Genomic DNA, 12714 nt, shown 5'->3' on the forward strand with positions numbered 1-12714 from the left:
GGGTTGAACTGCACTAAGCAGTCCTTCATTGTTTTAAAAAGTGGAGTTTTACTCATTTTTGTTGGATTTTATGAAGTTTTTAAATAGAGCAAGCTGCTGCAACAGGAACACTTGATTCCCCATGGGAAAAGCCTTATCAAATTATTGTATCCCAAAATCTAAGTTCTGACACTTAATAATAGTTGGATATACTGGCCACATAAAGTAAATCCAAATCCAGATGCCCTAAAAAGGCTGCACGATTTGCCCAAGCACAAACAGCTAAAATTCAGTAAACAGGCAGATGCTCCTCAGTAATTAGATTTGTGTAACTTTTCTTTATTATTCATAAATAACTGTGGGTGAATGTCTGAGTTGAGGCCCTTGGCAGACATCATTGTGTAACTCCGGATTGTGTCATCACTACAGATGAGCGAGGATTTTAGAAACACTCAGCACAATATTTTAGAAAAGGTCACTTCCTAAATCTCTTTTTCTCCCACATTTCTCTGTATAAACAGAGAAGCGTGAGAGTATCAGGGGAAAAAATAGGAGAGTGCTAAATATGATGGCAGAGCAGTGGTGAGACTTTGGAAAGCCTTTAGATGCTAAAGATGCAGATAGGCACCTTATGGGATTTTCCAAAATTCCTAAGCGTGTAAGGCGCTTACACCATGCTTAGGCACTCTGAAAATCCTGCTAAGGACATAGCTGCATCTTTAGGGATCTACACCTCACCCTACATGTCCAGTTCCTCTCATTCTTTGCTTTAAATCGTGTCACTGTGACACGTAGCACATTTGGCTTTGAGCTCAGGAAAGGGGGAAAGGAGGGTGGATTAGGTTTGAGAGGATTTAAAGATGAAATGACTGCACACTACTGGGGTAGAGATGGAACTGTATCTTGTTCCAGTACTTCTCTTTATTACATAAGCCCCACACTTTGTACAAGCGATCCTTTGTACATTCCATGTTACACCTTTTTTTTTCTTTTTTTCCTAACAGAGTAAAATGACAAGAAAGAAAAAGAGCTCAGTGTTTTCAGAAAAACTGAGTATCAATAAACAACGCTCATGTAGCCAAATAACAAAATAACACTGTAATTCTAGATCGTGTTAACATTATCTATTTACTTATTGACATCAACAGCAAAGCTTTGATTATGTTTTATATCAACATGGCCTTGAGATGTAACACATATTACCAGTATTACAATGCATTTGAAATTAAGACTTTATACTTTCTCGAAATTCTTTATAGAACTCTCTTATTTCTAAGCTGATCTTTTCAGCCTGTTTGCATTCTGAGGCAAAATGGAAATAACATTGCAAGTATATTCTACTAAGATTTAGCACAAAAACGTTTTTTAAAGTAGAAAGGGAAAAAAACAAAACACAACCAGAAAATGGTTAACATGAAATAATCTGAGGTAATTTTCCACTTACATCATAAATTTCTATGTTTCATAGAAATGTTTTTTTGCTATGCTTAATGGCTCTTAATCCCTTGAGTCACAGGACTTAAAACAGATAATCAGAATTGTTTTTATTAACTACCACTGCACTATGTATTTAAACACTAAGTATCTGCTTAATTTGTTGGAAGTTTCCTGAACTGACAGAAATATTTATACAAGAAACAGACATCACCAAACTCATCACAGTTTGTTTTCATACACAAACACAACTTTGGCTCTGCATTTCTGTAACAAAACTCCACTTAGCTTTGCAGACTATTGGCAATGACAGCGAATCTCTGTTTTAACTTCTCCCTTTTCTGCTTTAAGTGCTTTTCTAAGGCCCTGGCTTCTTTTAAGATCTCATCAAGTTCCTGGACATAAGAAGAATCCAACGCTATTCTTGCACTAAAGTGAAGAAATCTGTAGTTAAAATCAGTGCTAATGCCATTAACTTTCTCACTACTTTTATGTTTTTCTTAAAAATGGGTTGTCTATCAATACCCAGTTTCTGATTAAATTAATCCTCTGTTGTAATAAAAACCACCATTCTTCTTTCAAGATCCGTTTGACAGTTTTCAGTGTTAATTTCCCTAAACTGCAGCCACCCATCCATCTTATCTAGAGTTTTAAAATCGCTGTGCAAATAGCACAAAGTTAGCTTGCCTTATAGTGTCAGCATATTTTGATAACAAGTTGTTAGTTTCTTTGCTGATCTCTGTTAAGAGAGAAAAAGATCATTTTATTTAAACATTTGGATGAATCTCAACATGAAATTAGGTCATTCCGTACTTACTACGTATTTACTACATCACCATTTAAAACCTTTTCCAGTGGTTCAGTCTTGAAAAGGGACTGCGAGTCCTCAGAAGGAGCCAAATCTGTTTTGTCAGACAGCTGAGGATTTTCTGAAGCTTCATTCTAACAACAGAGCACATTAGGAAAAATACAGTTCTAGGATTTAAAACAAGCTTTGCACAGAGTTTGGCTGAGAGAAAGGAGAGGTTTAAAAAGACCTTGAGGGTGTTTTTGGAGAAAATGGGAGTAGTGAAATAGAGATTTTTTTGCAGTTCACTTAAGTTAGTAAAATGAATTAAGCATTTATATTTTAGCTTGTAGTGTTATGTGTTAAATTTTAACCTTTTACTTAAGAAACCTCTGCCTGGTACAAAGGGCATAAGAAAATGCAAACTCCTGAAGTTTCTTGCATAAAGAGCAATACCAGAGGAGGCAAAGAACCCAGATAAAGAAGCTCCTCTGTCTCCAAGGCTATCAGGACTGACAGACGTACTCAGATCAGCACCAAAGGACCGACAGCGCACGCGCAGAGAGGAAAAGTTCAAAATTTAAATCATGAGGAAGACCACAATCTTCAGCCTCAGGACCACCCAGAGACCCCCGTGCGACCACCAGAGCAAACCAGGCGTGCCCAGAAGGGCCTGGACCTATTTAGTGTGAGAGGCGAGCCCAGGCAGGGCCAGGGGTTGAACAGGCACGGAAAAGTTGTGCAATGTATTTCATATGGAACATCTTTGGGAATAAAGGTGTGGGTCAGACCGAGGCTCGGGGCACAAGTGTTGGAGAGATATCTCACTTGTGCTGGTTGCTGACAATACAGACCCACCTCATAACTACCCAGGGTGTGGAGTCGATTTATTTATTCTGCGTATCGCTTCAGTAGGTTCACAGTATCATGAGCATTTTGGGGAGTGGGTGGAAGTACTAGATTGAGGTCTCTGTATATACACGTTTATTTATATATACACACATATTTCTATCTATATACTATTATCTGTAGTATATGTACCTCATACACACATATTTCTATCTATATACTATTATCTGTAGTATATGTACCTCAGTAAAAGCTGGTGCACCTCAGGAGCTCGCTCTCAAGAAGTTCTACATAAATATGTCCCAGTGCTTACCCAGTTTTCTTGGGCTTCAAGCTCTTGGAGAAACTGCAGTTTCCCCACACAAAAAAGTAATTTCTGTTCCCCTAAACCTCCCTAAAATGCCGCGGATCTCTGTTCCTTCAGTCCAGAGGAGAACATGGGGTGAGGGGTCCTCCCTCACACAGCACCGCTTACCTCCATCTTTTTGCTTTTATTTCTATTTCCATCTCCTTTTTGCGATTTGCTCGCCATGGCTGCCTCACGAAAAGCACGAGGTGTTTGCTGAGCGGTCACGCGGGGGGGAGTGTTTGCATAAAAACCTGTAAAACGTGCAGCTGGTTCCTCTGCAAGGGCGCTCCTCTCACGGGGGAGGAAGCGCCTCAAAGGGCTGGAGACGGCGGGGGAATGGCGGGGAGTGCCGGGCCCGCCTAAATTCGATACCTGAGGGGATTTATCCCTTGCTGATCCCCCCAGAGCCTGAGGGCTCTGAGGCATCCAGGACGCCCGGGCCCCGCGGCTTCCCCTTCAGGCGGGCGGGAAATGGCCGTGAGGGGCCGCGACTGTGGGGACAAGGGAAAAGAGGACAAAGGACGAGAAACAAGGGACGGGACACAAGGGACACAAGGGACGGGACACAAGCGACAGCAGCTCCCCTCAGGGCCGGCAGCAGCCCCGGTGCCACCCTCGGTGGCAATGCCAGCCGCGGCCCGAGGCGCCCCCTCAGGGCCCGGGGAGCGGCTCCGGCCCGGGCCCATCCATCAATTAAAGCTTTGAACAGTTCCTCAAACCGTTCCCGTCAAATTTCACCTTGGAATGAGTTTCTTGGAATGTGCAATGGATCTGCCTCAAAGAATCGAGCCAGAAATGAGTGCAATGTGAGCGGCCAGGCACTAACGTGAGTAACAGCACTAAAATGAGTAACAGCGTTAAAATGAGTAAAAACACTAAAATGCATAAAAACACTAAAATGAGTAACAGCGCTAAAATGAGTAAAAACACTAAAATGCATAAAAACACTATAAATGAGTAACAGCGCTAAAATGAGTAAAAGCACTAAAATGCATAAAAACACTAAAATGAGTAACACTAAAATGAGTAACGCTGCCACAATACACGGCTGCCAAGACTGGATTTTCTCTCTCTTGCTAAAGAATGGAGAATAAAACTGTACAGTTCCCGAGGCTCATTTTCACTGCTGTAGGTAAAACATGTCTTTGTTCGCTACAGTAAAATAAATGATTGCAAGATCAGAATTTATGATAATGTTGTGCTGTATTAGATGTTTTACATTATGGTGTAGAATTTATGGTATGTAATGTTATGTAAACTTTGCCTTTGACTTGGGGATTTTTTTCCTTTTTTTTTTCTTTTCTTTCTTTTTCTATTTTCTGTTTTGAAGAAAGTACATGAATCTCACACACATAATCAATAGAGGAAATTAAAATATCAGCATGAGAAATCAAACTCCTGAAGGAACAAGAACTAAATACTTTCTCAAAGTATTATTTTTAATAAGCTGCCATGGCCCACTTAATTTACTGATCAGCTATCTCATAGATAATTATGTTATTAGCATTACTATCTAAACGTTAAGAAACAGATATGACAGAACACGCTAGGAAAATGTTCTTGAAATGTTTACTTAATTGTTTCATGGTAGTAGTTTTTATTAACAGACCACCTGGAGTAAAACAAATTAAACATCTGGATTTTCATTTTCTTATGGATATGACAGTCTATAAGTAAAACTCAGACTAAAAGCAACATTAAAACATTTAAAAGAAAATTATCTAAGGGGACAGAATTCACTCTTATTAGAGTTCCAGTTCCTTTAAAATTGGAGAAAAGTTATCTAAGCCATTACTCTAAAGGTAGTTGCAGTTCCTCTAAGATTTGAGATATTAAATTGCAGGAGAAATGAAAGTTTAAACTGTACCACAAAAGCTATTGTATGAGTTAGAGCTGGTCCTGAAAAATGCAAATATGTGCACAAAAGATAAGGAAATGCCTTTTATTCAATGTGTTCAGTGAACTAATCGAATTTTAAGGCTCTCAAAGGCTGACATGAAAGACCAAGCCCTCCTTGTATGGAATATCAATTGACCAAAAATATTAGTGCCAACAAGTAATACAAAATAAGTAATGATCTGAATGGTTATTTGAACTTAAATGATAAATCATTGGTACAGCATTAATTTTTGAAAAATGTTTTTGGCTAAACCAGCCAAAATCCAGGGTTATTAGGAAAAGAAGCCGTTTTTTAATCTTTACCATTTCAAATAAAGTTGAAAGATGTGCTTTTAACATCAACATCACCGCCTCATGTTTATCCTACAGATATTAAAGCATGCCTATGAACTTTGTTGGGTTTTTTTTTACCTCCAAGAGCAGTAAAAGGCATGTGAGCAGCTGAGAGAATGCCTTGGGGACTTGGGTTTGGGTTTGATGTGGGGATTTGGGGTGGTTTTAGCATCCTCACAACTTGGGGCTCTTCAATTTACCCGCCAGGCTGCAGGGCTGAGTGCCCCAACCTCTGACCGGTGACAGAAAAAAGCAAATCCAGGCACGGAGATGTTACAAACTGGGGTGACTTTATGATGCTCATATCCCCATTTGTCTGTTTAGCCCAGAAATCAATTCTGCACCTCTAGGGCTGGTTCTGAGAGCGAAGGGGGAAGAAGAAGCACACAGTTTGCTTTCAGAAACTGCACTCACTCCCCCACATTCCTGCTCCTGCGTTGTCTGTGGACAGACAGACGGTGAGACAGAGCTCTCCTTTGCTTTTAGTTTGTTTTTAGCTAGCTGAGGCAGAGGAGTTCTCTGGGCTGTGGTTTTTATTTTTCCTTAGAACTATTTAAACCTGCTCTGGACTGAAAACCCAGCTGGCAGCTCTCACCTATAGCCCACCGTGCCGAGCCCGGGCTGCGCCGCAGGGACTGATGAGAGACTGAGTGACCGAGGCACAGCCCACAACGGGGACTTTTCTGAGTTTGTCATCTCTTCAGAGCAGCAAAAAGTTTTATTGTTTCATATTGCTTGCGAAAAACGCCGATCACTTAGTTTTTAAAATTTTTAAAGTTTAATAATAACAAAATGGTTATAAAAATAGTAATACAATTAGAGTAATAAAAATTTAGGGTTAGGACAATTGCAGGACAATAAAAAGCAAAGAATTACGGACGTCCGGATGCTCTCAGGCACTGAAGCCACGACAAGCATGCCTTGTGAATAAAGGAATAACCTTAAAAGCAATAGCTTGTTGCATATACAAAACACTTTATGATTATGCATATATTTTATTTAAAACAAGAAATTCGTCTGGTACTTGTCAAAAAGTTTCTGTTAATCCCCAGGCGCCTTCGGGTCTAAGTCAGGCTTGAAGAAGTTCGTTTCTATTGATAAGGAAAGCCATAATTTCTTCTCCTCTGGAAAATTTAGGAATTTCTGTAATTGTTATCTTTGTGCGAAGAATTCCTTGATTATCTCATCTCTTTCTTGAGCTGGTTAAAAAGTATCTTACATAGTATAGTTTCTATTTTAACACTGTGTTATAACCTAAAAATACATTCAACACACCACTGGAGAGAATTAATACAGCATAACTTTCCAACATTACACATATAATATTCATTGTAACATCTGCGAAAAGCCAATCATAAAATATGCATTTTTTTTTCACATTGCTCGTTTTTTGTGCTAGTGAATGCTTTGCCTGTTAAATAAACAGGTTTTTCCCACTTTTCTCCAAAGAAATATTTTCCCCAAACCAATTAGAAGAAAGGCCACTTAAATTTGCTTTCTAGAGAAAACCCCTGTAGAGTTTTTCTCCCAAACTTGCCCTAAACCAAGACATTGGGAAATGACTCGTTCCCAGGCTCGCTGCCCTGGTTTTTAGGGCCTGTGAATCGCTGCAGTTCCAGCCTTTCTCCCCAAGGGCAGCGCGGGATGCGGGGACGGGGCGTTATCCCCGCGCTGAACTCCTCCCGTGCGGCCGCTCCTGCACGCGGGGCTGGCCCGGGACACTCCTGCGCCCACGGCGGCATTGCTGGGCGCTGCTGCCAGCAGCAGTGGAGCAGCGGCAGCGCGGTGATTCCCATGGCATTCCCACAGGGCTGGCACGGCGCGGCACCTGCCTCCGAGCTGCGGGAGCGACAGGACGAGCGGGCTGACAGCGAGCGGCACAAAGCCGCCCTCGTAACCCCGCATTTGCATAAGGCGCTGGCTCCTGCAGCGAGGAGGGGAAATGCTGCGCGAGAAATGCGGACGTAGGCGCAGACCTTGGGAAAGCGTCCCGATCTCGGTCGCCGCAGCCGCTATAAAGCCACTCCCGGCAGCGTTAGGGCAGCGCTGGCTTCCCTCCGGCCGGGGCATCCGTGGAGGCGGCGGGGCACTGACCCGGGGTGGCCTTGGCACAGCTCCCATCCTGACTCCGGCAGCTCCGCAGCTGCGTCTGCCCCGGCTGCAGCTCCCGAGGAGCCAGAAAGGATCCCGAGGAGCCAGAAAGGACTCACGAGGAGCTAGAAAGGATCCCCGAAGAGCCAGAAAGGATTCCTGAGGAGCCAGAAAGGACTCCCGAGGAGCCAGAAAGGATCCCCGAGGAGACAGAAAGGACTCACGAAGAGCCAGAAAGGACTCCCGAGGAGCCAGAAAGGACACCTGAGTAGACAGAAAGGACTCACGAAGAGCCAGAAAGGACTCACGAAGAACCAGAAAGGATCCCCGAGGAGCCAGAAAGGATCCCCGAAGAGCCAGAACGGATCCCCGAGGAGCCAGAAAGGATTCCTGAAAAACCAGAAAGGATCCCCGAAGGGCCAGAAAGGACCACCGAAGGGCCAGAAAGGATCCCCGAGGAGCCAGAAAGGATCCCCGAGGAGCCAGAAAGGACCACCGAGAGCCATCTGTGCTCCTGCCCGTGCACCCTGCGCTTCTCCCCGCTCCCACCGCCCGGCCGCAGCTCCCGCGGAGCCTCCGCCGGCCGCCTCTGCTCCCGCCCCGCATCCCTGCGGCTTCTCTGGGTGAGTCATTCCACGTCCGACGGGCAGAAACTCCTCTGAGCGTCTGCCGTTCCTTTCAAACGGTAAAAGGTCTAAAGAACCATCTTTTACTACTCAAGGTTGGGCTTGATGATCCTGGAGGTCTTTTCCAACTTATTTGATTCTATGATCGAGGGAAGAAGCACAGTCATTTTGTGTTACCCATTAAACCAAGGGCCACTTTTTCCTTTAGTCCTCTGCCAAAAGTTCTTCCTCTGCTTGCCCCTGGGTTTTAGAATAACAGAGGACTTTGAGGTTAATGTGCTGAGAATGAGAGGTGCACGGTTGGGTGTTGTGGTATCTCGTTTCCACGGTGTGCATGTGCATGTTTGCAAACAAAGATGCTGCTGGGAGCCTGCCGTCTCTTCTGCACAGCTACAGCTACATAAAAAACATATGAAATACAAAGAGAAAAAATCACTCGAAAATACAGTCCTCAAAGTGCTTTGCTAGAGGGACAAAGAAAACCACGGCGATTCCCACCCTAATCCCTCTGGATGTGCGTGTTTACTTATGTTTATATTGCTCACTTTTTGTATAAAAGGTCATTTTCAAGTGGTGGAAAAGCTTTGGAGTGAGCTGGGTATTTTGATAGTACAATCAAATCCCCGTGCAAGAGGCAGATCTCCCCATTGTTCACCTGTTTTTAAGACATTTATTATCTTGTGTACAAGGGATGACCTTTCTAGGGGCAGTCAGAATGGGTTCTAACTTTTGGGTATTTTGGAAGCTCATGCTTTTCTAGGGAGAACCTGGTAAGATCAGTCTGTGCAGACAGCTTTTATCCCTTTATGGGGTAAGAAGCATCAAGCTTAACTCTGATTCCTCTCCCTGTGCTGGAGCAGGGTGAAGATGAGTGCTGAAGAGATTCTGGTGCGTGCAGTAGAACTTGGAAAAAATTTCTGCCTCTATTTTGATGGTAATTAGAGCATTTAATAACCTTATCTGTTTGAATTTAACACAATTTAACACAATTCCTTTGTCAGTCTAATTTCACATAACTTTCCCGTAAGCTTCAGTTTGTGTGGTAGCCAAGCAGCTGAGTCAGGGGAATACTTGTTGCTTTCACAAAAAATTCTGGGAAAGGACACTCAGAAGCGTTGGAATACTGGGGATGGACTTGGAGTGAGTGAGTAATTTCCATTCTTGTGGAAAAAAAGTCAGTTAGAAAACAGTTTCTTCTTTAAAAGCAATTTGTAATGAGTTCTTCTTGTCCTTTTGCTCACTTAAAGGCACTGATAAAACCAAAAATTTGCATGCAATTATTCCTCAGTTTTAGGCTTAGAGTGACCTTCTCACCCTTAAATAACCCTAAAAAAGTATTTTGCATGCCTCTGGTCGGGTGGTGACTCCAGTTCTCAAATGACTGTGTTTTCATTTGTTTTGCTCACAGATAAACCCTGTCTGTAGTGACAGCAGCCCTGGTGGCACTGGGCTGTGGGAACATGTAGGTGGCTGCCTGGGCACAAAGTGACTTCTTTTGTGGGGGCAGAGCTTAATGTTGTTTTTCTTTCCTTTTTTTCACTGCTCACTTGGAACCAAGATGACGATGGTAAGCTGAGAACTCGTCTTTTATGATTTTGTTACTCATTTCACACTTACTATTCCGGAGAGGACAAGTTTCACACTGAGAGTGGCTGCAAAAAAAAACCCAAAAAAACCCCAAAAAAACCAAAAAAAACCAAAACAAAAATACAGCTACAGCTCACTGCTACTTGTGATGCTGATGTTGCTTTAATTCCTCTTAAGACACAGTGGCTTCCCTCACAGCACCTTTCAATGCACTTTAGTTGTTGGGCAAAAGAGAACTGATGCTTCTGAATTCTCATTAACAGTCACAGCAGCTTTTCTTGCTTATATAAATAAATTCAGATTCTGGGAAATCTGCTTCAAGCAGAGGTGTAAAAGATGATGTGTTTGATGTCATTCTAAAAACTCCTTTCACGTGACATCCGTAATGCCAGGGTTAAGCTGGCAGCAAACTGTCAAGGCCTGAGGTGACAACAGCTAAAAGATGAAGAATTTTGCTTTATTATTCCTGCAGAGCTGGAGTGTGATGCCCTCTGCAAGGAAAGGACTCTGCACCGAGTGCTGAGGAATGTGAAGAGCCAACTGCTCGTGGTGCGCCCCGACCTGAACGCGGCTGCCTTTGAGGACGTGACAGACCAGGAGATGCAATCTGGTAATTTCCAAACAGAAACCATCACCACTGCTCTGCTGCTTTATCCTGGAGGTGGTTCTGTGCTTTGTAATCATCCACTCAAGCATGGGATTGAGAATAATGATTTAAAACTTCATTTGCAAGAAGAAAACTAAACTGAGAGTGAAATTTTGTGTCTTGGGCATTGGTGATGGATGAGATTTCTGGGTCAGACCAAAGCCTGCAGGATGTCACATGCAGAAAAAGGGCTGTTAAGATTTTTGCTTGGCTCTGATCACAAAATTCTTAATAATTCCCTCCTTTTTCTTATGCTGGATTACAAAATATCTTTTTAAAATTCAATGTATTGGCACTGAAAGGTGCTTCTTTCTTCTAATAATATTAGCTATAAACGTACAGCTTTGGCTTTGACTTTTTGGAGTGCTTCAGCAATTTATTTACAACTCTATCTATTGCCCATATTTCTTTCTGGATCAGCTATATCCAGCCATGCTCTGATTTGCAGCTAGCCACTTCCACATGCCAGTCTCAGTTTCTGCATGCACACAAAAGGGTCTGATCCCTTCCCCACACTGCCTGGTGACCTCAGCTGCTTTGCTGCACCCTGGTTATTGCCTTATTGCATAAAGCACAACCAGAAGCCATAAAAATTCAAGTCCTGGCTCTTGTGTCAGGAAAAAATACCCTGGTGAGACAGCCAGAGCTGCCAGGGGAATGGTAAAACATCACTGAATTCGGTTGTTGCAGCTCCCTTGGAGCAGGTTATCAATAATAACCCATTTATTTCCAGGCAAAGGGATGCATTTCAGCATTCACTGCTACAAAACCACCACGCCCTTAGCAGGGTTGCCCGTGGCCTTCAGTGTCCAAGTGGAAGACAAAAGTTATTACATGTGTTGTGAGAGGGAAAGTGGAGAAATGATTGTTAGGTTCAAGGTAAGGATCTGCTTCCCTCTCCTCATCGGTACAAATCCAACAGGCAGAATTAAAAACTCAGAGCTGGAATTAAACTGCTCAGGGCTTGGGCTGGGATTAACCTGCTCCCCTTTTTCCTTCCTCAGGAAGGAGAAATTCCCAAAGAAATTCCTGGTGAAAGCAACATCATCTTTTTCAAAAAGACATTTACATCTTGCTCCTCCAAAGCCTTTAAGTTTGAATACTCAATGGAACAAGGAATGTTCTTGGCCTTTGAGGAAGAAGGCTACTTGAGAAAATTAATCCTAAAGAAACTGTCAAAAGATGAAGTGGACGAAACCATGAAGATCAGTTTATGTTAAGTTGAGTCAGAATGAAAATCACAACATATGATGGAACACTTCAACAGTTTTAAAATACAGCTTGGTTTTTACAGAGAAGAAACTTTAGTCTGTCTTTATGCAAAACAAGTCAGTTTTATGTTTTAACTACTGTCAGTACTTACTAAAAAAAAAAACAAATGCAAGTTCTTGGCAAAAGGCCAAGCATGTTTTCCACTCTGACAGAAGAGATTTACACACTGAAGAAACAAGAATGTGCATGTCAATACAGTCCTGTAGAATTTGATCCCTAAAATCTTTAATGCCTGTTGACCCAACAGCTTTTGAATTAGGTTTAGACTTTTACATTGCCAAACCTCTCAGATGACGGATTTCTCACCAGGGCAGTTTAAACAGCACATCCAGCTGCATCCTGTGTGAGGAAACCTCAGACACTTTCCATGAGAGACCCTCAGCTTGCCCGGAGGGACTTACCCGTGACTCACCATCTGCATGCTCCTCCTCCTGGAGTAAAAATAACACATGTTGGCATTTAAACCAGACCACAGATCCGTTCTGACCACAACACCAACAAAAAATTGGCCAGCTACCTGCTTTTGCTAATAAATAACATTTCCTATCCACATTAAAAAGAAAAAAAAAAAAAAATCAGAAAGCCCTATCTTGTGGAATCCAAACAGTGACTTGGTTCATTGCAGAATCACTGATGGTAACACAAATTCTCTTCCTCATAGTGCCACAGCAATACCATGAGAATGTGGAAAGAGTTTTCCACTCGTTAGCAATGTGAAAGTCAGACAGGATGAAGCTGAAAGTTAAAAACCACAATCTCAGTTCCCCCCTAAAAAATCCCTAACAGAACATTCCCTCAGCCTCCTCTTTGTTGTCTTTTCGGTCACACAAGACAACACAGACCAGAGTTTTTAGAAAATAAA

At 42.5% G+C, this 12714-nt stretch overlaps 2 protein-coding genes across 4 annotated transcripts; one reads left to right on the top strand and one right to left on the bottom strand.

The window, feature by feature from the left end:
* Positions 1–864: 864 nt before the first annotated feature.
* Positions 865–4031, bottom strand: TEX12 (testis expressed 12). Of its 2 annotated transcripts, XM_053963467.1 has the most exons (5): positions 3771–4031; positions 3525–3649; positions 2250–2355; positions 2101–2152; positions 865–1842 (listed from the first exon to the last, which is right to left on the bottom strand). In XM_053963467.1, exons 2-5 carry the CDS (start codon positions 3579–3581, stop codon positions 1698–1700), a joined length of 360 nt encoding a protein of 119 aa, XP_053819442.1. In that variant the 5' UTR covers positions 3582–3649; positions 3771–4031; the 3' UTR covers positions 865–1697. The 2 variants fall into 2 exon arrangements, with proteins under 2 accessions (XP_053819442.1, XP_053819441.1); XM_053963466.1 differs by having other exon boundaries at positions 3525–4031.
* A 110-nt stretch (positions 4032–4141) lies between these two features.
* Positions 4142–11899, top strand: IL18 (interleukin 18). Of its 2 annotated transcripts, none has more exons than XM_053963464.1 (5): positions 4142–4224; positions 9208–9281; positions 10407–10544; positions 11314–11459; positions 11585–11899. In XM_053963464.1, exons 1-5 carry the CDS (start codon positions 4157–4159, stop codon positions 11798–11800), a joined length of 642 nt encoding a protein of 213 aa, XP_053819439.1. In that variant the 5' UTR covers positions 4142–4156; the 3' UTR covers positions 11801–11899. The 2 variants fall into 2 exon arrangements, with proteins under 2 accessions (XP_053819439.1, XP_053819440.1); XM_053963465.1 differs by lacking the exon at positions 4142–4224 and adding an exon at positions 7853–8344.
* The last annotated feature ends 815 nt before the right edge of the window (positions 11900–12714 follow it).

This window comes from Vidua chalybeata, chromosome 23, assembly GCF_026979565.1.
Source record: "Vidua chalybeata isolate OUT-0048 chromosome 23, bVidCha1 merged haplotype, whole genome shotgun sequence".
Taxonomy (NCBI): domain Eukaryota; kingdom Metazoa; phylum Chordata; class Aves; order Passeriformes; family Viduidae; genus Vidua; species Vidua chalybeata.

Coding starts and splice junctions, on each gene's coding strand:
- TEX12 (XM_053963466.1), bottom strand. CDS start 3,824: ATGCCTCAGAGCCCTCAGGCTCTGGGGGGATCAGCAAGGGATAAATCC. Junction 2,153..2,249: donor ACTGGAAAAGGTTTTAAATG/GTGATGTAGTAA, acceptor CTCTCTTAACAG/AGATCAGCAAAGAAACTAAC. Junction 1,843..2,100: donor AAATATGCTGACACTATAAG/GCAAGCTAACTT, acceptor TCTTCACTTTAG/TGCAAGAATAGCGTTGGATT.
- IL18 (XM_053963464.1), top strand. CDS start 4,157: ATGTGCAATGGATCTGCCTCAAAGAATCGAGCCAGAAATGAGTGCAAT. Junction 9,282..10,406: donor TTTCTGCCTCTATTTTGATG/GTAATTAGAGCA, acceptor TTATTCCTGCAG/AGCTGGAGTGTGATGCCCTC. Junction 11,460..11,584: donor AAATGATTGTTAGGTTCAAG/GTAAGGATCTGC, acceptor TTCCTTCCTCAG/GAAGGAGAAATTCCCAAAGA.